This window comes from Pteropus medius, unplaced genomic scaffold, assembly GCF_902729225.1.
Source record: "Pteropus medius unplaced genomic scaffold, Ma_sr-lr_union100, whole genome shotgun sequence".
NCBI lineage: Eukaryota > Metazoa > Chordata > Mammalia > Chiroptera > Pteropodidae > Pteropus > Pteropus medius.
The window spans coordinates 15451254-15477025 of NW_024347791.1; the positions used below are offsets into that span (position 1 = coordinate 15451254).

At 34.7% G+C, this 25772-nt stretch overlaps 1 protein-coding gene across 1 annotated transcript; it reads left to right on the forward strand.

Annotated features, from left to right (window-relative positions):
- The first annotated feature begins 11093 nt into the window (after positions 1-11093).
- LRRD1 (leucine rich repeats and death domain containing 1) lies at positions 11094-25303 on the forward strand. The gene is made up of 5 exons (XM_039878120.1): positions 11094-13025; positions 16511-16709; positions 22176-22337; positions 24300-24417; positions 25070-25303. Exons 1-5 carry the CDS (start codon positions 11094-11096, stop codon positions 25254-25256), a joined length of 2598 nt encoding a protein of 865 aa, XP_039734054.1. The 3' UTR covers positions 25257-25303.
- Positions 25304-25772: the final 469 nt, after the last annotated feature.

Sequence of the window (25772 nt, forward strand, 5' to 3'; positions counted from 1 at the left end):
GTGACACACACACACACACACACACACACAAATATTACTCAGCTATAAAAAAGAAATCTTGACATTTATGACAACATAGAGGATCTCAAGTACATTATTTTAAGTTAAATAAATCAGACAGAAAGACAAATACTGTATAACCTCATTTACATGTGGAACCTAAAAAAAAAAAATGACAAAAACTTGAACTCATGGATACAGAGAACAGACTGGTGGTTTCCCAAAGGCAGGAGGAGGTGGGGAAAATGAATGAAGGGGGTCAAAAGAAAGAATTTCAGTTATAACAAATCCTGGGGATATAATATATAGCATGATAGCAATGGATAATAATACTGTATTATATATTTGCTAAAAGTAGATCTTAGAAGCTCTCATCATGAGAAATAAATTTTGTAACTATGTATGGTGATAATGTTAACTATACTTATTGTGATCATTTTGCAATATATACAAATATCAAATCATTATTCTGTACACCAGAAACTAATGTTATATGTCAATCCTATCAATTTAAAAAAATAACACAGACTTATAAAACACCAGCAAATTGTATGTATTGCCAATTATGAGTTACCAAGTTAACTCATTAGGCAGATGACTCGGAATCCAACCCACAAAAAAGCATACTAAAAAGCTACACATGTAGAATTATATAAAAGGGAGTTTCACTGCTTTTCATAAATTCTAGAGTTAATTGCATTCATTATTCAACTTTAAATTGGAATTTGGTGATGATAGGAAATGTTGGGAGGTCCATACACAAACAATTTAATAGTTGCAAGGCTAGGGAAAAGGGCTGGGAAAAGTAGTGGGCCGACCATCCTGATAACCAAAAGGGCTGTGACATCTCACCAAGGAGGCAGTGACCAGCCAAGGTTGGAAGTGCCCTATTCCGCAAAGGCCCCTGCAAATGAATCAGGCGAGGCTTTGATATGAGTCTAAGGATAATAATGCATTGAAGTTTAAACTAGCACTCTAAGGACATTTTAAACATCACTTTGAAATATAGATGTGATAGCATTCATCGGAAAATATGCATTAAAGTGTCAATTTTAGAAAACTTTGTTTCACTCATGGTAAAAATTTGTTAGTTTATTTAGTTTTGTTATAGTTTATTTTATTTATTTTATTATTTTTTAAACTTTAGTCCCCCTTATCCCCTTCCACTCCTGACCTAGGGAGGTTGCCATCTCCCCTTAAGAACTGAATCTCTGAAGGCGTGGGCATCTCCTGCCACGAGCTCTCAACGCATCGCCTGAGCCTGGTGGGCTCCCCATATGGGCCACTGGCACTCAAACCCAGGACCTTCTGCGTGTAAAGCAGCTGTGCTAACCATTATTCTGTGTAACTGGTCTGGCTTTGTTCTGTTTTAGATACTGAAATTAGTAAACCACACAAGAGCCTTTTTAAGTCTTCTATTTTTTCTAAAAGCTCTAAATCTAGTTCTTCAATTACACCCTCATATTCTACAAATACTTCCTGTTTTTCTGATACTGTGTTTTGGTTGTATTAGGCTAAAACTAAATTAGTCTTGTAACTTTACTTGTCCTGCTGTTTAGATGTTTGGAGAAGGTAGGTCACATCACCTAGGTGCTTTCTCAGAGCTCAGCCACCTCTCCTGCCTACACTCACTCCCCAGTGCTCTTCCTGGTTAGCTACAAAGGCAGACCCGCCTCCAAATCCTCGTGGTCCTGGGGGTCCCTTTAAACAGTGGCTCAGACACCACCTCCCCCAGACAAGTGTGATCTGTTATTCCTGGGCTCCTGTCGCTCGCCTTCTGCTTGGTTCATGGTTTGGAAGTCCAGCTGGGCCTGAAGAATTGCCTGGGGGTAACTGAGGCAAAAAGAGGTCAGACTCTATGAAGCAATTTAGTCGAAATGACAAGTTGGGTCCCTCACGTCACTAGGTGTTCTTTTCACCGTGCCTGTAACACTTGCTGTTCACCCGGCAGTCAGAAAAACAAAACCTCTGGTAGAAGCACCTCTCATCACGACTATCTCCGAAGTTGGACTCTGTTGATTAGCGTGGTGGGAACGTCCGAGGACCAGTGCCCAGACCACTGGCTCTCCGACCCGGCTGCTCGTTAGACTCAAATGCTCCGGCCAACCCCAGACTAATTAAATCAGAACCCCAATCTGCCCGAGAGATTCCGATGCGCAAGCCAAGAACCCAGAAGCGCGTTCTCTATCCTGCTCGCCGCGGCTGGCGCGCGTCCCTACGGGGAATTAAATGGAGGCCCTGGCCTCGCCCCGAGTGTTGCAGTGTCACCCGGGGCCAGCTCACAAACGCGCAGGGGCGCGGCCTAGGCGAGGCGCCTGGCCGTTCGGGCCGCGGGCCCAGGGTCGCGTTAGTGCCAGGCGCCGGAGTCGCTGGATGCTCCGCAGCGCACGACCCCGGCTTGCGACCCGAGTCGCAGCCGCTGAGGACAGCTCCAGGTGATGAGATGCGCTGTGACTTCAGCGACCTTCTAAACCAAACCCAGGTTTTTCCCTCCTCCCATTTCACCTCAACATCTGCGGCTCTGCATATCTTCCCTCTTCCGCGTGCCCCAGGGGTCCCCACCTCTCGTGTGTGCGTCCCAGTCGCTTTACCCTCTGTCGAGCGGTCTTTTTCCCACACTCTGAGCAACAATATGTCGATGTTGCACGGTATAAAAACGTCCTGTGGCTCCCTGAATGTCTACGTCTTTGAGATATGTAACAAATTACATTGAGTTATTGTTCAACTTTACTAATATTTACAGAAACAGAGTTGTGATCTACTTTTGCCTGTCAAATTGACAATATTTGTTTTTAAATGAGACTTTCAGTGCTTGTGAGGATGAGCGGAGACTTTCTCGTATACATTTTTAGAATTTTATTTAGGTATATGTATCAGCCATAAAAATGTTCACATGGGAATGGTTAAATTATTACTGGCACAACCTTCAATGGAATATTTTGCAGGCATAAAAGATAAACTTTTCAAATACTTGGTTTCAAGTTACCAAGTGTTAACTCCAAAGTATATTCTGTGATGATGGAAATGTTTGATATCTGAACTGTTTGATAAGGTAGTCACCAGCCATGCGTGGCTACTGAGCACTTGAAATGTGGCTACTTTAACAGGAGCTAAATTATAATTTAATTTAATTTAAATTTAAATAGTCACATGTGGCTAGTAACTACTGTCTTAGACAATGATACTACATAGTAAGTTTCCAATTTTGTCTGAAAAAAAGTATATGTGTGATATTCACCACTGATTATCTTTAAGAAGTGGCTGTAGCAGGGACATCATTGTTGCTTCTACAGCATCTGTTCTAGCTTGGGGTTACTCTATCTCCCATCCATCTAATCTAATCTATCTATCTATCTATCTATCTACCTATCTATCTATCTATCTATCTATCTATCTATCTATCTATCTATCTATCATCTATCTATCATCTATCTATCATCTGTCTAATCTACCTACCCACCTATCTAGCCACCCTGTGATTTGAGAAAGGCATATGCTACCCCTGGCTCTAGGAGTGAGCCATGTGGCGCGGTCTAAAACAACAAACGGCATTACTCAGGCTCCTGGCCACAGCCATTGGTTCAGGGTTGGGCATGTGACCTAATTTGGACCAATGGAACAGGAGATCTCATCTCTGATTCAGTTTTTCCTAGGATATCAGTCCAAGCTGGGTGCAGCATTCATGGTCAATCTGTAGGCATCCACACGCCCAGACCAGAGAAGCCCTTGTTTAATAAGTTCACCATTTTTTAAAAATAGCCCTTTTGTTATACAACAATGTAAATGTATTTAATGCTACTAACTTTATATTTAAATGGTTAAAATGATAAGTTTTATATATATATTTTTAACAGTATAAAAAAATAAAACTGAAATAACTCTTTTGCAGAAAAACAACCAAACACCTGAGGACAAAACTACCACAAACTGTGGTGACCGATCAAGCAAGGTCACAATTCCACGTATGCCATGCTTACTAAAACCCAAGGGCTAAAGCCACCTGAGGAAGCCATCCCCACAAAAGTCAATTGCACAATCTGGGTTGCTACAAAATTCCAATTCAAGACTCTAAAGCTATAAACCATGAATGCTTGCCACCCCAGAGCCTTAATTTCTCCAGTTCTATTTATTTTTCAAAGTATTCAACTAATGTACCAGATGTTCCAATTTGAGAAGCGGTCAAAGAATAACACACTTTCTTTCCCCTCCAAATTCTTTATCACTAAGAAGGCAGAAGGGGGTCAAAATAGCACATTTATTACTGATGAAGCAGTTTAGAGAAAGTAGCTATGGTCTGCAGCTAAGTGGACTTGTGATTATTTGCCCCTGAATTCAACATAATTACTTAATCATCACACAGATGGACAACCTTGGCTCTTCCAACAGATATACAACTCGCTTATTCTGTGGAAGACAGCTAACTAGAACACAAATCTTGCAGGCAGAAAGACTGGAAAGAAAGAACCCATAAGGAGCTGAGCTCATCAGTCACCCAAATCTCTGTAGAGGCGATATAGTGGAGATGAGGCTCAAGGCCAAGGGCATTACACAAGTAGTTTCCTTCATATGGAAACACAAAGCCAGGAGAAAGCAATTACTTCTCCCGCACGTCTCAAGAATTAAAAGGAAACTTGGACTAACCAGTACCCATTAAATCTAATTAATAGGATTTCAAAAAGCAAATTTTACAGAATCTTCAAAGAACAGATTACTCCTAATGCTTCAACTAATAGATAATTAGGATAAGTTACCCAGCTCATTTTATGAGGCTAGTATAACCTTGATAGCAAAAATGGACAGGAACAGTATAGAAAACAAAAATTATCAGCAAAATTACTAATAACAAGCATAAAAATTCTGAGTAAATGTTACACTTAATTCAGAAGTGAATTAAAAAGTAATATATCATGACCAAGTTTGATTTATCCAAGAAATGCCAATGTTCAATAAAGAAAATCTATTGATGTAATTAATATATACCACATTAGCAGATTAAAGAAACAAAGATAGCTACTTTCATTCCTCCAATACCACATTGTACTGCAGGGCTTAACAAATGCAATAAGACAATAAAAACAAACAAGAGTCAGAGAATTGGATAAAAAGAAACAAAAACTGCCAATATTTATAATACTGTCCTTACAGAAAATCTGAAAGAATATATAAAGTTATTAGAACTAATAAGAGAGCCCAGATTGCTGGATATAAGATCAACATACAAAAATTAGTAATGTTCCTATATGCCAATATTTTAAAAACTAAAGAAAGAAAATAGATATCATTCTCAATAGTAACGAAGACATATGTTATTAAGTATGAACATGCAATATTATAAATATATCTTTTTTCCAAATTAATTTACAAATTTAATTCAATTCTTATTTAAATACAAGCAGATCCTGAAGTTGATCTAGCTATGTAAAGGATTGAGAACATCAGAGTTTTGAAGAAAAATGGTGAAGGGAATTTCTCTACCAGATATCAAGATTTATTATGAAGTTATAATCATTAAAACATGTGGTAGTGATGCAGACTTAGACAAACAGATAAAGAGAATAGAATTAAAAGTCCAGAAACAGCTCTGTACATATATGATATATGATTGAAGCAGCATTAGAAGTCAGTGAAGAAAGGGTTTACTATTCAATAAATTGTTGGAGACAATTGACTAGACATATAAGATAAATTAGATTCCTACCTCATAGCATACAAAAAATTATTTCCGTATGGATTAAAGAACTGTGAAATATAAAGCATAAAATTTTTAGAATTTGTGCTGGATATTTTCCATTAGCCCTTTATATCAGTTAGTTATTACTGTATAGCAATTAATTAAACTCACAATTCTGCAGGTTAGCCATTTGGGGTTGGCTCACCTAGGCAGTTCTGACAGTTTTGGTTGGGCTCATGCATGCTTCTGTGGTCTGCTGCCAGTCTACCAGGTCACTCTGCTTCTGAGTGCTAGCTGGCCAAATGCCGGAGAAACTAGTAAGATCTCTCTCTCTCATCATCCAGTAGGCTAGCTCAGACTTCTCTTCACATAGCATAGATGGTAGAGGTCTCAGAAACTGTGAGAGGATAGTTTTGCAAGTGCCAGTATTAAGTGCCTTTCAAAACTACGCTAGTGTCATGTTTGCTAATGCCTCATTGGCCAAAGTTAAGTCATATGGCCAAGGCGAGATTCAAGGGAGTTGGGGGAATAGACTCTATCTCTTGGAGCACATAGAAATGTGAAAAATTTGTAGCCATTTTTGTAATCTCCACCCTCTGACTCTGCTTTGGGGCTGAACTGTTTGGACTGCATCACGTGTCTCTCATGTTCTCTGGCTTCCATTTAGGTTCAACCAACGGGCAGCTGCAGCAGAAGATAAAAGGAATGTATGAGAGTGAGACTGGGGATTTACTCCCTTAACACTCTTGGCTGCAGCACTGCTCCAGACTGATCATGTTCTTCCATCCAAAGGCCCAGATTCAGCCAGGTGGCCTTTGTCCACAGTGCACTATCTGGGTTCTGTCTCTCTCCTTTACACTTAGGAATAACAATGGGGCTCTCTGTTACTAGCCCTGGGATACAATGCTATCCTCTGTGGTTTCCCTACACTCTCTCTATCCACATCTTAGTAAGCGCTCTGTTAAACTTTCCTCAAATTACTCAGTTTGAGTGGATCGTGTCTTTCCTTTGGAATCCTGATCGATTCAGAAGTAATTATAGACTTTCTTAAGGTACAACAAATGAAAACCATAAAATTAAAATATGACAAAATACACTATGGAAATAGAAAACTATAAACCCAAATACTTTGACTAAGCCATAGTTAAAATTATGCTTAAAGCCATAAGCCATACATTTTGAGAAACTTATGGAGATCATTTGGGCACAGATTTTAATAATATTTAACACTAAGTTAAAGTAAAAGCCAAATGTATATTGATTAAACCTCAGCCCAGCCTGGTGTGGTTAAGGTTATGTTTAAGTTAGATCTATGCATGGATATAATTTATTTAACATGTCTTCTATTATGGACATTTACGTTATTTCCAATCTGTTGCTATTAATGCACAATGCTTTTTGTGTCCACTTAAGAATTCATTCTCTATCCTAATGTCATGAATACATCTTTCTATATATAATCTATTTGGAGTCTTATTGTTTTATTTTTCACATTTAAATCTATATTCCATCTAAATTGATTTTTGCGCATGGAGAGATAGGGGTCAAATATATTTTTCTTTCTATACGGATTCCCAGTTGACCCAGAATCAAAAGCTATTCTTTCCCCAGTGCTTTGTGTCTTTGTCATAAATCAAGGTCCGTATATGCACGGGCTCCATCCTTTCTGTGATCATATGCTATAGAGTCATCTTTCAAACATAGCACTTAGATTTTGTTTATTACAAATCTGAATTTTAATTGGTTATTTAGTCCAGTCACATTTATTTTGATTAGCGACATATTTGGACTCATCTCTATCTTATTTAAAAATTTTATCTAGTTTCTTCTTTTTTTCTTTATTACTTTTTTAAAAATCTGACTGAATTTTGTTTTTGTTCTTCTTCTGTTTTTTCTCTTATTTAAAGTTTTTCTCTCTAAAAGTCGAATTTAGTTCCTCCAGTTTTATTCTTTTAATAATAACTCTTAAAATTTATCAAATTTTATCAAGCATGCCTAACACAGTCATAAACCCAAACGACTTCCATCTACCTCAGATAAAAAAGATTTCAGAACATCTTAGCTGAGGTCCTTTTATTCTGAAGTAATTTTAGATGTATAGAAAAGTTGCAATAATAGTAAAGAGAATTCCCTTCTAGCCTTCGCTCAGATTCCCCGATATTAAAATAATCATAATACAGTTGCCAAAACAAAAATATTTACATTGGTATAATACTAACTAAACTACAGACTTCATTTGGAATTTATGTTTTTTTACTACCTTTTTTTCTGTTCCAGGGTCTAATCAAGGATCACATATTAAATTCAATTAGTCATGTCTCCTTAGTCTCTACCAATCTATGACAGTTTCTGAGTCTTTCCTGGTCTTTTATCATTTGAAGAGTACTGGTTAGTTTTTTTTGCAGAATGCCCATCAATTTGGATTTGTCTGCTGTTTTTTCCTGATTAGACTGGGGTTATGCACTTTTCGCAAGAATACCACAGAAGTGATGTGCACTTCTCAGTCCCCTGTATCCAGGAGTACATGATATACTGGTGATGCCGACTTTAACCACTTGACAAAGGTGGTGTCTACTGGGCCTCTACAGTGTCAAGTTACCATTACCCCCTATAATTAATAAATATATTCAGGGAGATATCTGACTCACAAACTATTGTCTTCTTTAATGCCATACATGAGAGACTATTATTGTTTTACACAGACCCATTATTTATTTTAATTTACATATGTGTCTACCATTTCCTTTGCTCTCTATGCCCTCTTGAATTTTGGCCCATTCTCTGTTATCTTTTTCTCTTCCTTAAAGAACATCTTTTAGAAGTTCCTTTAGAGCAAGTTCCCAATTTTTTTTCAAGTGTTTTTATTTTCCTTTTACTTTTGAATGCTAATTTGGCTGGATGCCCAATTCTATGTTAATAGTGACTTTCAATATTTTGAATAAGTTCTTCCGTTGTCCTCTAGCTTTCGCTGTAGTCTAGTCTTATCTTGCCATTCCTTTTTAGTGTCCCCTCCCTTCTCTCTGACTACTCTCATGATATTTTAATTGTTTGTATTGTTCTGTAGTTTCAGATGAAACTTTAGATGCTTTGGATATGTTGTACATTATTGATATGTGGATTCATATTTACTTCAGTTCTGGAACATTCATACCCATTGTTTCTTTAAATATTCCCTTTCTTCCATTTTCTCCACTTTCTCCTTCTGGAACTCTAATTGGATATATGTTAGTCCTTCTCATTATATTTTCCATGTGCTTATTTATATTTTTTTCATCTCCTTATCCTTTTTTACTACATTTGGGATATATCTTTCAGACATATTTTCCACTTCACTAATTGTCCAGTTTTCCTAGCATCATTGTTGAAAAGGCCATCTTTTTTCCAGTGCTCCAAAGTCCCATCTTTTTCATAAATCAAGTATCCATATGTCAATCAAATGTCTGTTTCTGGGCTTTCTACATATTCTACTGATCTATTTGTATATTCTTTTACCAATACCATATCACCTTATTTACTGTAGCTTTATAATAAGTCTTGATATTCAGCAAGCAAGTCCTCCCACCTGGTTTTCCTTCTTTAAGAGTATTATGACTATTCTTGGCCCTTATTTGTCCAAATATTTGTAAGAATCAGATTGTCAAGTTCCACAAAAATAACATTAGGATTTCGATTTGAATTGTATTTACAATATAGATCAATTTGAAAGGAATACCTCTCTATTTATTTAGGTCATCTCTAATTTCTCTTATTACATTTTGTAGTTACATTAAGTAGCATTTTTTTCTGTAAAAGTCTTGCACATTTTTGTTAGATTTATTCCTACTCAATATTTGACTGTATATGATACCTCTTTAAACTTTCATTTACTAACTCCTTTTTGTTAACATCAGAAAGGAAATTGACTTTTGTATGTTGACTTTGTATTCAGCAACATTGCTTAATGTTCTTATTGATTCTAATAATTTACCTGCAGATGATCTTAGATTTTCTACACACATAATTATATTATCTGTGACTAATGGCAGATTTATATCTTTTTCCCTTGCCTTATGCCACTGGCTAAGATCGCCAGTACAATGTCGAATAGAAATGATAGAGGGCAACATTTTCTTGCCTCTACCGTCAAAGAAAAGTTGATCACACCTAGTGGTGAAACAGTGAATTTACTGTAGATTTTTTATGGCTGTCCTTTAGCAGACTGAGGAAATTCTCATCTATTCTAGTTTGCTAAAAGTTTCTATAAAATCATGAAAAATGTTGCAATTTATCAAGAGCTCTGCATCTAATCAAATGATCATATGGTTTTTCTCCTTTAATTTCTTAGTGTGGCAAAATATGTTGATTTTCTAATGTTAAAATCCAAACTTGTATTTCTGGGACAAATGTAACTTAGTCACAAAATATTCTCCTTTTTATATATTGCTGGTTTTTATAATATTTAGAAGTTTTTTTAATGTTTAGAATTTTTGCATTTTTGCCTTGAGTAAAACGGGCCTGTAATTTTTTTTCATATTGTTCTCATTAGGTGTTGATGTAAAAATAAGTGCTAGTTGCACAAAGAAAGTTGGAAAATGTTCCTCTTTTTCTATTCTCTTGAAGAATTTGTGAAATATTAAAACCATCCCAGTATAGTAGAAATAATTTAATTTAGGAAGTTGTGTAGATAAGTATTGGAGAACTGAAAAGATAAGGAACTGCAGTAAAACAGAAATAATACATCTAGGAAGTAGCTGCCACCCTGGGGATGAAGGGACAAAGGAAAGGGGCTGGGCTATTAAAAACTACAAATTTGGAAACGGGACCTACAGAAGCTGGGACCCAGACATCTGAGGGGTGCTGCTCAGCTGTGCCAGTACCTCAGGAGTCGCACAAAAGGTTGTTTTACTTCTAGTTTATTCTTACAGAAAGCAACCCTTCTTCCCTTGACATTTTACTTCTAGCTATTTTGGAAATTGTCATGAGGTACTGAATTTGTTTGGACAAGACACTTTAGACTTACCATGTCCACAATGCAAATGGCACTCTGCATGTGGCATAGGGGGGCCCTGGCTATCCTCTTTCTGTCTTTCAGAAATTTGCTGAATTCTTTCATTCCCTTGTGTCTCATTTCTAATTTGTCAATCTTTTCCATTTCTTTCTATAATTTTAATGTGATTTCAAGAGTATCATGTGATCAATAAACTATCCTTAACCAGTAATCATATATATATATATTAGTTTATTAGTTATAAATGTAGTTTTTATACTTATTATTCATTATAGAATAAAAATGTATTTAAATTTATTTATAATTTTGACATTTTTATTACATCTCTTCTTTTAATATCAACATTTCTTCTCTAGGTTCAAAGGAAAAAATTAAACATGAAAATTAAAATCGAGTTACAATCTTGTATTGGTATAAAACATATCAGTAAATAAGATGTCTGAAAAGGAGGATACTTCAGCAGAGGCAGAGAATATCACTAGTCAGTTTAGGGAAGAATCTAATTTACAGTTGGTGGAGGAACCTGGGTTTATTAAAGAAACATCAAATTTGTTAAAGGAAGCTTCAGAAGAGGAACCTCGTGACCAGATTTGTAAAACAGATCCTAGAAATGATACCTTAGAGATACATGACAATACATCGACATCTTCCTCTGGAAGCAAATCTAAGAGAAATGAAGAAGAAAAGAAAACTCTTCAAATTTCTAAAACAATCACTAGATATGACAGCTCACAATCAATAACTGAAACATTATCGGTAAATGAGATGACTGCTGAATCTGAAATTTCTGCTGACTTCCTAGCTCATGAAACATTAGGAAAAATTAGTCCACAACTCACTGAAGAAAATCAGAAAGGAGTTGACTTAGGGTTAGATAACTTTACAGTTAACCTCAAGGCCAAGGGTTTACAAGAATTCCCTAAGGACATTTTAAAAATAAAATATGTAAAATACCTATATTTAGATGAGAACCAAATCAAAAGTTTTGAAGGAGCAGAATCATGTGACCTGACAGGACTTGAAATTCTATCCTTGCAAGATAATGGGTTATCAACATTTCCATCTGAAATTCAATTACTTCATAATTTAAAGATATTAAATGTTAGTCACAACCAAATATCACATATACCTAAAGAAATATCACAGCTGAGGAATATCAGGCAGCTCTTTTTAAATAACAATTACATTGAGAATTTTCCTTCTGGCTTAGAAAGTCTTAGAAACTTGGAAATTTTAAGTCTGGCTAAAAATAACTTAAGACATATACCAAATACTCTGTGTATTTTGAAAAACTTGAGTGTTCTCAATCTGGAATATAATCAGTTAACAATATTTCCTAAAATTCTGTGCTTCCTTCCAAAGTTAATTTCGCTAAACCTTACTGGAAACCTGATAAGCAGTTTGCCGAAAGAAATTAGGGAGCTTAAAAATTTAGAAAAACTTTTAATGGATCATAATAAACTTACATTTTTGCCAGTGGAAATTTTTAGATTGCTCAAAATGCAAGAACTCCAACTGACTGACAATAAAATAGAAGTGATTTCACACAAAATTGAGAACTTCAAGGAACTTAGGATTCTAATTCTTGATAAAAATTTATTGAAAGAAATACCAGAGAAAATTTCCCACTGTGTAATGTTGGAATGCCTTAGTCTTAGTGATAATAAATTAACAGAACTTCCTAAGAACATCCACAAGCTTAAAAGTTTAAGAAAACTCCATGTAAACAGAAATAATATAGTGAGAATACCCGAAGATATCTCATATCTTAATAATATGTTCAGTCTAGAATTTTCAGGAAATATAATCACTGATGTTCCCATTGAAATAAAAAACTGCAGAAAAATAACTAAAGTTAAACTGAGTTATAATAAGATAATACATTTTCCAGTAGGTTTGTGTGCTTTAGATTCTCTTCATTATTTGAATATTAATGGAAACTATATTTCAGAAGTACCTGTGGATATATCTTTCAGTAAACAACTGCTTCATTTAGAGTTTAATGAAAACAAACTCCTCATATTTTCTGAGCACTTATGTTCTCTTATTAAACTTCAATATCTGGATCTTGGTAAAAACCAAATAAGGAAAATTCCAGCATGTATTTCCAATATGGCATCACTCCATGTTCTTATTTTATGCTGTAATAAATTTGAAACTTTCCCTATAGACGTGTGTACTTTAGCAAATTTGCAAGTACTTGATTTTTCTGAAAACCAAATAAAGAAGATCCCTTCAGAGATCTGTAACTTAAAAGGAATCCAGAAATTAAACATCTCAAACAATCAATTTATATATTTTCCTATTGAACTATGTCAACTTCAATCACTGGAAGAGCTGAATATAAGTCAGATAAATGGGACAAAGGTAAGACTGATATTTTGGGCTTTGTGGGGAAGGTGGGACTGGAGGGGATCTGGGTCTAAGTTGTAGTGTATGTGTATGTTTATTTTAAATTTAGCTGGAATATTTTATTTTTTAAAGGATAGGTTTTATTTTTATAACCCAAAAATGGCTTATAAATATACTTCTCAATTCAAAATCTTTATAGGAAAATATTTCATTAAAATGAAATGCCAGGTAAAGCTGAAAATTTTATACATTCCTTTTTATTTCAGCTTAATTATAAAAGGAGTTTTAAAGTTATGGATTAATATAAACACATTATTGGAAATTTGGAAAATTGAGAAAAGTAAAAGGAAAAAATCATCATTTCACAGGTACATAATCATTCCACAAGCACATCACTGTAACATAACTATTGGCCATATATCGACCAGTACTGGTCATATGTTGACAACTTACTTTTAGTCTTTTTTTTCTTATGTATTTGGTTTTATAAGAAATTATAAAAAGATTGTACATTCAAGTTTAAATTCTTCTACTTTCACTTAATGTATCATAAGCATTTCCCCATGATACACATAATCTTCCCAATAATTGTTATAACTAATACATGATTTATGTAACTAACCCTCTGTTAAGTACTTAGGGGTGTTGTAATTTATCATCATTATAAATAATGCTGTGATGAACTTCTTCATAAATATAGCCTTTTTCATATTTTATTATTTCCTTAGTGAATTTTCCCTTAAAAACTAGATCAAAGGGAATAAATGTTCTTATAGTTAACATTTAATTTTACTCAAACTCTAAGAGTGAATTTTATGAAATACTTTTTAAAAATCAAAACATTCCTGATTTATATTAAGACATATTAATGAAAAGGATATGGCTATTATCTGGTTATCTTTAATTTGGCCATCACAGTCAAATTAAAGGCCTTTGACAGAGGCTTATTATCTACAGCAAGATCCCAAAGCCTGTTCCTAGAAATAACTAGTGCCATGAATTGCTCTTCAAAAAATATATAAGTAGTGGGGTTCCTATTATCATATAGCTTTGAAAAGCATGGGATTCTTAGAGAATCACAATGAACACTAATACATCAAAAGCTCTGAAGAAATCTGCACTAAATAAACTGGTTTGTATCTATTTAACCCATAATTCCTAAATTTATTTGACCTTTTTTTTTTAACATACACCTGCTATACAGTACATTTCCAGAAAGACTACTCCAGGGAATAGTTGCTTAAGTTAGATGGAATGAATAATGATATATGTTGTGTTTTAAAAGTTGCTTTTATATTAAAAGGCAATTTTTTCTGCATTATATTCAACTAATTCTTTGGCCTATATATTACTGTGGAAGTCCACGGGTCATGTCCTTAATTTTCTCTTTTTTATTAATTCCTTCCTAGACCTCACCACACTATGCACATGACCTAGCTAGCTACTGGAGCCAATTTCTCTCCAGTGGGCTAGTCCTATAGTTTCTAATTTCCCTGGAAAGTCCGTTCTTTTATTCTTCTATTGATTCGCACTCAACATAACTTCATACTCATCTCTCTTTCCAATGTAATTCCCATTAAAACCTCTCCATTTCTGTTTGTGATGCCATTTTCTTTAAATCTGCCAACCTAGAAATCATGGAATCATCTTTGACCATATCTTTTCCATGATCAATATACTAAATCTTACACCAAAATTGTTTCATTTTTTCTCTGAAAAAGCTCTTGGATCATCTCCCTTATTTCCCAGCATCACTGTCTCCATTCTGGTCCATGGTCATCACTCATTTCATGCCTAGACTATTCTAGGAGCCTCCTGACTATTCTTTCATTCAGGTTCCTCCCTTTTATCAAGACTTGTCAAAACTATCAGACTTCATTCCAGAGGACTGTTCTCAGGAATCCAGATTGCATATCTATTACCTACTTGTGGTGGGTGGTTGCCAAAGGCATCAGACCATATTATTACAACATCATTTCAAAGTTCACCAGATGGAAAAAAATGATTTACCCAAACTTCTCTCAAGAAGAATATCCTATTTAATTGTAAAGATCAATTTGATAACCTCTTGGGGTGGAGGTGACATACCCAAAGGATTAATTTATATAACACCATATGGTCACTAAACAGTCATCTGAGAAAGAAGAGTCAGATTAATCACTGGGCTTTTATTTTGCTAACTGAAGTATGCACAAAAGGAATCTTCTTTCCATAGTAGCTCTATCATCACATAGTTCTCAGGCATTTCCTCTAATAAATGTTGAGCTAGAAGTTAAGGAATATTTGTCTGAAAGAATGTGAAACTATGGACCTGCCCACCTGTCTTGATCTGCCTCCTTCCTTACAGCCCCAGCTCTCAAGTCTTGTCATAGCCTGGTTCCATGTTCCTTTTCCAAACATATCTCCCTCTTGCTTCCTATCACCTCTCTTTACTGGTCAGCTTCTCATTGGTTGTTTTTATACATGATATTTGTCTTGCCTTAAGTGTCCTGTAACTTCTATCCAATCCTATTCGTTCTTAGGAGGCCATTCTAGTCCCATCTGCAACATGAAGCTTTCCTTTAGTTCTCTGGATTTGTACTGATAGACATTCTCTAAACTTCCATATATTTGTTTTTGTAGTCTTTATTTTGGCATTGTACTACCTATTACTTAATGCTGTTTCCTGATTGTTTCATATACATATATTTTATTCCATGAATTAAATTTTAACCTTCTTAAAGTTAAGGACTGTCTCTTATGCTTCTTTTACAGCTGGAAGAACACTGAGCACCATATCCAATATTTATCTTGTTTGGATATTTCTGAGGGACTCATATATTAATACTTCTTTTGTTTACTCATAGAACTTCCTTTATTTCAAAACCACTTGTGATGGCGTTATTTCTCTGAATGTACATATTTTTTTGTCACCTTAGCAGAGTATCTTAATTCCTGCTATCCTGCAGTATTTTTGTACAAGGAATTTTTATTTGAGGCTACATTGCCAAACTGTGTGACTTCATTCTAAAGATGTTTATTGAATATTTACTCAAAATTCATCATGCTTAGGAACATGTACATAAAAAGTATAAAAAGTACATCATGTCATTTAAAAATCCAAGGAAAACACACAAGGGACTAAATAAAAAAGCAATGTTGTTGAGAATAGGAAAAAAGAGATCAAGTGTGGGATAGTATAATTGGGAAAGTCTTCAGGGAAGAGAATAAGCCAAAGCGAGGTCAGATTTAGGGTGGGAAGAGAGGGATAAGGTGGCAATAAACTCTGAGTGTTTAGAGTGTGGAAAATGGGTTAGCCCATGGTTGAATTCATAGTAGCATGGCTCAGACTGGGGAGGCACTTGGATGCTGTGGGCTTTAGCAAGGGAGTCACAAAAGAATTTGTGACATAGTGAAAATACCTTTTTAAGATTAAAAAAATCCCTCCGTCCACTGATTTTAGAAAAAGTTTTAATTAAGAAATATTTATTTAAAATATAATTGATTAATCTTTGTTACAGTTAACAAGACTTCCAGAAGAGCTGTTTAATATGACTCAACTTAAAAGACTTGATATCTCAAATAATGCAATCAGAGAAATTCCAAGAAATATAGGGGAATTGAAAAGTTTGGTTAGTTTAAACGCATACAACAATCAAATAAGTTACCTGCCACCATCGTTTCTATCTTTAAATGATCTCCAGCAACTAAACTTGAGTGGTGAGTGTCAATTACAATAAGTAAGTAGAGTATTAGTGTCTAGATTGCAAAATTTACTGACAAAACAGAACGGCAAACAGTCAGCATAATGTATTAAGTGCCCATTGGAAGGAAATGGCTACCATAGATAAAGAAAATGTGAGCAAAGCATAAGGTCCAGTTCCTTCCCTGAAAGAGGTTATAATCCAGCTGGGGGACCTAAACACATTTTCATTTCTTTCCTATCTTCTCTGCCTATACCCAGTCATTCAATATTTCTTCCCTTTCTGAAACTGACCTCGTCCCTCTATACACACATCTACCTATACAACCTTAGATCAGCATTTTCTCTGTTTTCCTTTCTCTGCTGGCTCCCCTGGTTCCACTTCTATACCCTATAATATTGCAATACTTCACAGCCTTTTACAAAGTAAATCACTACAAAAACAAAGAAAAATAAGTAAACCACTTACTCTAAAGATACTAAAAGAGACTTTCCAAAGCATGACAAATACTAGACTTGTATTTTCTAAAATTATTTTTATTATGAAATATTTCAAACTTACAAAAAATAATAAATACCTATGTACCTATTTCTAGATATAATGTTAAGATTTTGTGATATTTACTTGGGACATTTTTGATTATTAAGAAATTAAATAATAGAGTTGAAGCTTTTTGTACCTCTCTTCAAACTAGAAGTAACCATCCATGTTTTTATACATATATATGTAAATGTATGTGTATATATATCCATAAAAAGTAGTACTATTTGATTTTTTTAACTTTATTAAATCTTATACTACAGAATATAATTTACCATTCTGTAACTTGTTTTCCTCATTTATTATATTTCTAAAATTAATCCATGTAAATATATATAGACCTATTTCACTCATTTTAAATGCTGTATAATATTCAATTATATGGTTAAACAGAAACCCATTATCTTGTTGATAGACAATTGTTTTCAATTTGTTTGCTACTAAAAACATCCTTGTACATGTTATTGGTATACTTTTGCCTGAATTTCTTTAGTGCACATAGCTATAAGTAAAATTGCTGGGTCACATGGTACATACATCTTCAACGTTACTAGATTTGGGTAAATTGATCTCCGTAGAGGCTGTGTACTAGCTAACCACAAGACCAGTTGAGTTTATAAAATTCTATCTTTCCATTGGAAGTAACATTTATAACTAGAGCTGTCTTAGATTTAGAGGATTTCCAGATTAAAAACAAAGTTCATCTTTTTGTTATCATGATACCAATAGTACAGTAAAACCTACAGTAATGCATCAATACTTAGAATAATGCAAAGGGCATTTGTCTCCTGAGTCCATAGGACTCCTTGTAAGCTGACTGTGCAGGTACACATCAGTTATTTCATTAATTTTGCAATAACTCACAATAATTCAGCTCTGCAATTGAATTTTTCGGTCCCACTTTTATGTTATGGCAAAGGTTTACTGTATTTTAGGGAGGTTATTTATTTGTCCAAGTGTATGACAGGACATACTCCACTCACCTACTATTTGTACATGAAAAAAACAAAGGCTGACCAGAGCCTCCTGGTCCACTGGAGAACACAACCCCTAACTAGAATCATAGCTCTCTGGAGGCCTTCTATTACAGAATCAAGACAGCGAATGGGAAGAGCATAGACTCTGCTCCAAGTTTAGTCAGCTCTCTGTTAGTCTGCATCGGAATTAGAAAAATATATCAGTCAGATCCAATCAGGAGACAGAAACTATGCCTTAGTTAATGACCAAATATGTTACTAACTACATAAGTGAAAGATTATCATAAGGATAGCAATGGCAGAGAGCAATAACCACACACTGGCTGAGGGAATAAAGTAAAGTTGAAATTATTAAAATGTAAAAGTTTGGAGGAGGGGCCGCACATCTGAGGATGGAGCACTGCTTAGCAGGTGCTGGTTTCTCTGAGCATGGGACTGGGGTATGTGTGCTTGTGTGTGACAAAGTGTTGGGAAAACAGCAAACTGAATTATGTCGTTCCAATGGGAAAGAACTGCTGCTGGTGGGACAAAAGAGTGTTGCTGGGGTGACACTCAAGGAAAAACAGTCAAGAAGACCAGAGGTAGGTCTGGAGGTAAAAGACAATTGCTAAACAATTGGCATGCCCATGGTCACCAACTTTTATTGCTGAATTTGAAGTTAGAAGGGCTGAATTCACGTCTTGTAATTTAATGTTTCCTCCATTTATAAAATGAAGGTAATAGGAATACCCATGTCATAGATTTGGTTTGTGATTGAATGAGATTTTTGAAAGCAGGTAGCATACTGTCAAAGCACTATTCAAACAAAAGGCATCTTTAAAAAAGAGACATCTTGTGAATAAACTCCCTCTGTCACTAACTGTAGCGAATTTAGGGAGACAACCTCTCTGAGCCTCAGTTTTTTCATCAGCAAGACAAGAAAGCTAAACTTCTGCTTGTCCATACAGTTGTTGTGAGAATATAATTAAACAAAACTTATGAAAACATTTTGACAAATGTGAAACATTATACCAATGAAAGACATTTAGATATTAATCCCTTTCTTTTCTCATAGCATAAGCTTTGGAGTAAAACAGACCTTAGAATTCTAGCTCCATCATTCACTAGAAAGTTATCTTTTTTAATGTTAGGCTTTTGTTGCCTAATCTGAAAATGGAAATAATAATATAAACTCTTTGGACTGTGAGCATTAAGTGATCAATCACTAAGCACAAAAATCGATGCGGTGTAGGTTTTTAACAGATGTTAGCACTTCTCTTCCAAGGAGCCAAAATACCAAATGAAAGGAAGGTAGATGGACATGTAAGCTGCTTGTAGTTATTCTCAGGGAGAAGAACCTCACAGTTCTCTATACAGATCTACATTGATAATGCTATCCATGCAGGCTTTCATTATATCCTACCTGCAAGACAGCTTGTTATGCAGTATAGCTATTTGTTGTTTACAGCTGACATCCATTCTTATGGTCAGTGCCTGTGCTAAACAGTTACATATTTTGAATATCACCACTGTTTATGGACTGATGTAACAGCCTCTCTCTCCTACCTTTGTTATTGCCAGTATTTTCAAACACTTTTTATTGATGTGTGTGTATGTGTATGCGTGTGTGTGTGTGTGTGTGTGTGTGTGTATAGCAAAAAAGTACATCTTGCCTCAAAAAATTAAAATTAAAAATAGAACTACCATATGATTCAGCAATTCTACTGAATATTTCTCTGAAGGAAACAAAATCAGAAACTCAAAAAGGTATATGCACCCTCATTTTCATTGGAGCATTATTTAGCTAAGTGTCCATCGATGAATGGACGAATAAAGAAAATGTGGTATACAAACGCAAACACACACACACACAGAAATATTATTCCTACATAAACAAAAGGAAATCTTGCCATTTGTGACAACATGGATGAACCTTGAGGACATTATGATAAGTGAAATGTCAGGAAAGACAAATACTGTATGATCTCACTAGTAAGTGGAATATTAAAAAAAAAAACTGAATTCATAGATAGAACAGATTGGTGGTTGTCAGAGGTGTGGGGGGTGAGGGGTGGGCAAAATGGGTGATGGGGGTCAAAAGGCACAAATTTCCAGTTATAAAATAAGTTATGGGGATGTAATATACAGTATGATGACTATAATTAATAATTTATTATATGTTTCAAAGTTGCTAAGAGTATATCTTAAAAGTTCTCATCTCAAGAAAAAAATGGTGATGGATATTAACTAGACTTACTGTAGTGATCATTTCACAATATATACAAATATCAAGTCATTGCTATGCACTGGAAAATGTTATGTCAATTATATCTCAATTTTAAAAAAGTACATACTGTAAGTGTACAGCTCAACAAATTTTCACACACTGAATAAACCCATATTTCAGGACCTGGATCAAGAAACATAACATTCCCAGTAACCCCTTCTTGTTCCCTTCCAAATTATTTCTCTTCCTTCTCTCAACTAAGGTTAACCACTATCATGATTTTCAATAGTGTGCCTTAAATGAAATCATAAAGTACATACTCCTTTCTCTCTGGATTTTTTCACTCAACATTATGTTTGTGAAATTCATTCATATTATTCTTCGTATTTGTAGACCATTCACTCTTAATACTATATGTATAATCCATTATGCGAATATACTCTTTTATTTATTCTGCTATTGATGAACATTTAGTAGGAAAGCAATTGTTTCCTTTTGGTCAGCTAAACTGTGTGATTTCAATCTTTTTAAATTTATTGAGACTAGCTTTATGGCTCAGCACATAGGCTACCTTAATAAACATACCATTTATTCTTAAAATATTCTGCAAGTGTTAGGTACAGCATTTTATGAATATCACATAGGTCAAGTTGACTGATAGTCTTGTTGGACTTTCCTGTCTTTACTGATACATTTATCTTGCTATGTTAATTGCTTAGAGAGGGGTGTTGAAATCTACAACTCTGGTTGTGAAATTGCATATTTTTTTGCTTTGTCAACTTTTTTCATGTATTTTGAAGGACTGTTATTAGCTTAATCCCCCCCTTAAGGATGGACTAGACTTAGTAACTCAGTTCCAAAGAACAGAGTCAGGAAAGAAAAAAAAATCCAAACATTATGTTGGAGAAACCTGGCAGACACTATTTTTGCCAAGGGATCAAGTTTAATATCCCAAGTGATGTCGTGGGGTATCAGGTACCCCTGATGTGATATGACGACAGTACTTCATCTCTGTGGTATTCTTTCCAAAAACCCATAACCACAGTCTAATCATTAAAAAGTCAGATAAACACAAATTAAATACTATTCTACAAAATACCTAACCAGTACAGCTATAAACTGTCAACATCATGAAAAACAAGGAAAGACTGAGAAACTGTCAAAGACCAGAGGAGACGAAGAAGACATAATAGTATGCAGTGTGCTGTCCTGGAATAGATTCCGGAATGGGATAAGGACATTAATGAAAAATCTAATGAAATCCAAAATGTGTGAAGTTTATTTAATAATAATGTACCAGTGTTAGTTTCTTCATAGATTTGACAAATGTAAAACGGTAACATGAGATGACAACATTAGGGGAAACTAAAACTAGATGAGTATACAGGAACTCTCTACAATTTCTATAGCTTTTCTATAAATCTGAAATTATTCCAAATAAAAAGTTAATTTAAAAAATTACCATTACACTTACTCTGTAAAGTCCTTTCCTGTATTTGAGAGGAAAGTTCCTATCTCATTTTGCCTTCCTCTATGAGATAAAGGAACCCATGGCTGTTCTATATTTCTCCCTTTTCACTCCTAGTAAGTGGATGACAGTAAGAACCTATGGTTCTTACTTATGATTTGCCAGCATTGTGAGGGTTCTTTGGTACTTTGCCAGTGAGATACCTGCAATAGATGCCCTATATATAGTTATTTGTCTCCATAGTTTTCTTTTACAGAAAGGTATAATTCAATTATATTATTTTTCTACTAGGAAACAACCTTACAGCTCTGCCTAGTGGTATCTATAACCTTTTTTCACTGAAGGATATAAATTTTGATGATAACCCTTTGCTGAGACCTCCAATGGAAATCTGTAAAGGAAAACAATTGTATACTATTGCACGCTATCTACAGAAGGCAGATGAAAGAGATGGTAGGTGATGAATGAGTGACTAGCTTGCAAGTTATTTTCTAGTATCATCTATAAATTAAAAGATAGTTTGCTTTAATTAGAGGCTTTCAATAGGGCAGAGACATTAAAATATTTATCATCTTCCCTAATCAGGAAGTTAGGAGTTTATTCTGATAATTCAAATTATTTAATCTAGGCCCATACAAACTGAACCATTGAAAACAGTTAAATCCAAGCAGAGGGGTGGGCTGTTTCCCATCTATTGTTCTCAATACCCTTCAATAGGTTTTTCATCATGGTTGTGCCCAGACTCAGAGAATCCACACACAGATTTCTTCACCAGTTCTGATCTGTAGCACCATATGTAGTTGATCTAAAAGTTATTATTTAGCCTTGAAGGAAGTCCATAGATCCTTTCCACTGATGCCAGGCAGTTTTGGGCCCAGTATGATCATCTATCTGCAATCTTTAAGCAGTCTTCATTCCTTTCGTGCTTAAGTGCTCCTTTGGTTGTCCCTGATTATTTCAGAGAGTAGGTCCATTTTCTTTAAATGTTCTTCCATTGAAGCGCATGGGGACTGGTTTCTCCAAGTCTGTGGTAGGCAAGTTTCACCATCCAATTCTTTCCCTGAGGCTGGGTTCCTGACAACTAAGCTTTTCCCTGCGACTCTGACTTTGTTGTTCATTGTTAATCTTCAGAATGGATATAGATTTTGGTCTCCCAATTTAATGCAGTATTTAAGAAGTATTAAATTAATAAGTCTTGTTCCAGATTTGGAGAAAGGAAATATTCAAAACTGTCCTTCAACTTTATTCTATCATGTATCCTGTCTATGTAATCAGGAGTTTACATCAGTATAATCTCATAATCTAGTGAGATGGTCACTTAAAATGTACACTCCTCTGTAAGCCACAATATACATCAATAGACTTGGCTACTGTTCAGAAGCTTTGGCAAGACTCAGGACTCACTGATGGAAAAAACCTAAGAGATAAAATTAAAAGCCACAGTAGTAGCTGATTTTTTCAACTTGCTATGCAAGTCGGTTCTGCCAATTATTATCGTAAAAAAGGGACATTTTGTGGTAACTTTATTGCTTTAGTATAAAGTTTTTATTTCCATAAATAATTCCTGTTAGGTAAGAGTACTTTAGAGAAGGCCTGTCAAGTTTATGATTAAACCTCCTTGCTAAAATTCTGTTACTCAAGTTCTTGAGGACGGAGGATTCATGTGGTTCTAGCCTCTGTTGGGACAGTACAATAGGCAACGGAAGCAGGCCAAAGTCAGTAAAAACAAGAGGATCCCAGACATTTATGTCCTTTCTTTATGCTAAAGAGGCCTTCGTACTGCAGGCTTGGTGAGAGAGTAGAGAGGAAGTCATCATGGAAGATGTATTTATTGTGCAATTAACAAAGAACATGAGGTCCTTTCTTTAAAGTTTTACTTAGAAGATTGTTTTTTATTTATATCATTAGCATATAATCTAGATTGAGGAATTATTGGTATAAATAAAATTTAAAAAACCCAGAAAGCATAGAACATATTTGAGATGATTATGGGGGCAGGGAGTCGGGGAGGAGGAGGGGAGAGCACTCGTTCTTAAAAATTTCCAAAGTACCTTGGGCCAACAAAAAAAAATGACTATAGTTCAAATTAGCTAAAAGCTTTTTTTTAAAACTAAAAACTTTCTACTTATATCTAACCAACAATTCATTAAATGAGTGATTTGAATATAAAATATGCATATATATATATATATATACAATATTTATAGTAGATGTGAACTTGGCTTCTCAAGATGGTACATAAAGAAGCATATTAAAAAGCCAGTTTATATATTAAGTCTGCATTTTACACTTCAATTTTAATTGACATATATATTTGGTAGGCGCACAGAAGTAAGAAACTGGATATAATATTAACAAAATAAAATATGATTTTCAAAAGTGATGGCCTAAATTTTCTTTTATGTTCAAATGTAGAGAAAATCTTAGAGAAGATCTTCAAGATAGTTGCCAACAACATCACTGAAACAAATTTTCAATTTTTGTGTCAAAAATTGAACCTGCCAATCTCAGAAACTGATATGTCTACAAAAAGGTATGTATGAATGATAACATGTGGTATAAGCTTATTCTCATGTAATATTATGTAATATTAACATTACATGGTTGTGAAATATTCACATTAACATGAACTCTAATTTGCTGTAAAAGACTGATTTTAGTTTATTATACATTTGGGATCCATGCTGGTATATGTAGTAGTTAAGAGCAAGAGCTCTGAGGACAGATTGCTTGGCTTTAAATTCCAACTGGTTTTGTGAACTTGGAAAAGTCCTTTAACTTCCGTGTGCTTCGGTTTCTTCATAGGTAAAATGGATATATTTACCTAAGAGAGCTATCACGTGATCAAGTTATAAAGCATGTAGTACTGTAGTAGTAATGTACTGGTTTATAGTAAATATCTATAATTATTGTTTTGAGGTCTTGAGTAAATCTCTCAGAATCGAATGTTAATTGAATTATCGATTTTCTACAAGGAAGCAAGCGGGGGAGGGGTGGGGCGGAGGAGATTGGGGTAACATTTACTTTCTATGTGCTAGACTCTGTGCTAAAATTTTAAATGAACTAGCTTTACCAATTAATTTAATCCTCACTTCACTCTGGTAAGTTGGTTTAAAAACCTAGATATATAATATTTAGATAGTTTAAAACAATGTTCCTTAAATAATTATTTAAAAATTTTTCAGCACTGTTTCATTAAGTGAGAGAGTCCTCCAAGCACTTGATAGGTGGAAAATGGAAAGTAACAACTTGTCACTAACCACGGCTGCTTTAAGAGATCAACTAACTCGGTCACTAACTATGATAGGAGCATATGAAATTATGGACAAAATAACAGCTTTAAAACTTTTTACATGTGCAATTAAATTCTGAATGGTGTATCTATCCATAATAAAAACTGAAAACTTATGATACACTTATATAATTGAAACTGGATCTAAAAGAATTGCATGTCATGTCTCTCTTCATGCATTCCTAAGAGATGACAATTTATGGCTACCACTCTGTTATCATAATAAAACATTAAAAACATTTTTGTGTATTTGTTCTATTGCCCTGGAATTATGATATTGAATTTTATTTTTAATTTTATTTCAATTTTCAATTCCATTTAAAAATTGTTTGTTATCTATATCTAAGAGGAGATTTATTATAGGAACTGGCTCACATGGTTATGGAAGCTGAGCAGTCTCACAATCTGAATGTCTGCAAGCCAGAGGATCAGGAAACCTAGTGGTATAATTCAGTCCAAGGTCAAAGGCCTGAGAATCTATCTGGACTTCCAATGTCCAAAGACAGCAAAAATGGACATCCCAGCTCAAGAAGAATTTGCCCTGCCTTTACCTTTTTGGATCATTTGGCCCCCAAAAGATTGGATAATTCCTGCCC

Excerpts from the sequence above, each read along its gene's own strand:
- LRRD1 (XM_039878120.1), top strand. The coding sequence starts at position 11,094 with ATGTCTGAAAAGGAGGATACTTCAGCAGAGGCAGAGAATATCACTAGT. Across the intron at positions 16,710-22,175 it reads CCAGCAACTAAACTTGAGTG|GAAACAACCTTACAGCTCTG; the intron begins GTGAGTGTCAAT and ends TTTTTCTACTAG. Across the intron at positions 22,338-24,299 it reads GAAGGCAGATGAAAGAGATG|AGAAAATCTTAGAGAAGATC; the intron begins GTAGGTGATGAA and ends GTTCAAATGTAG.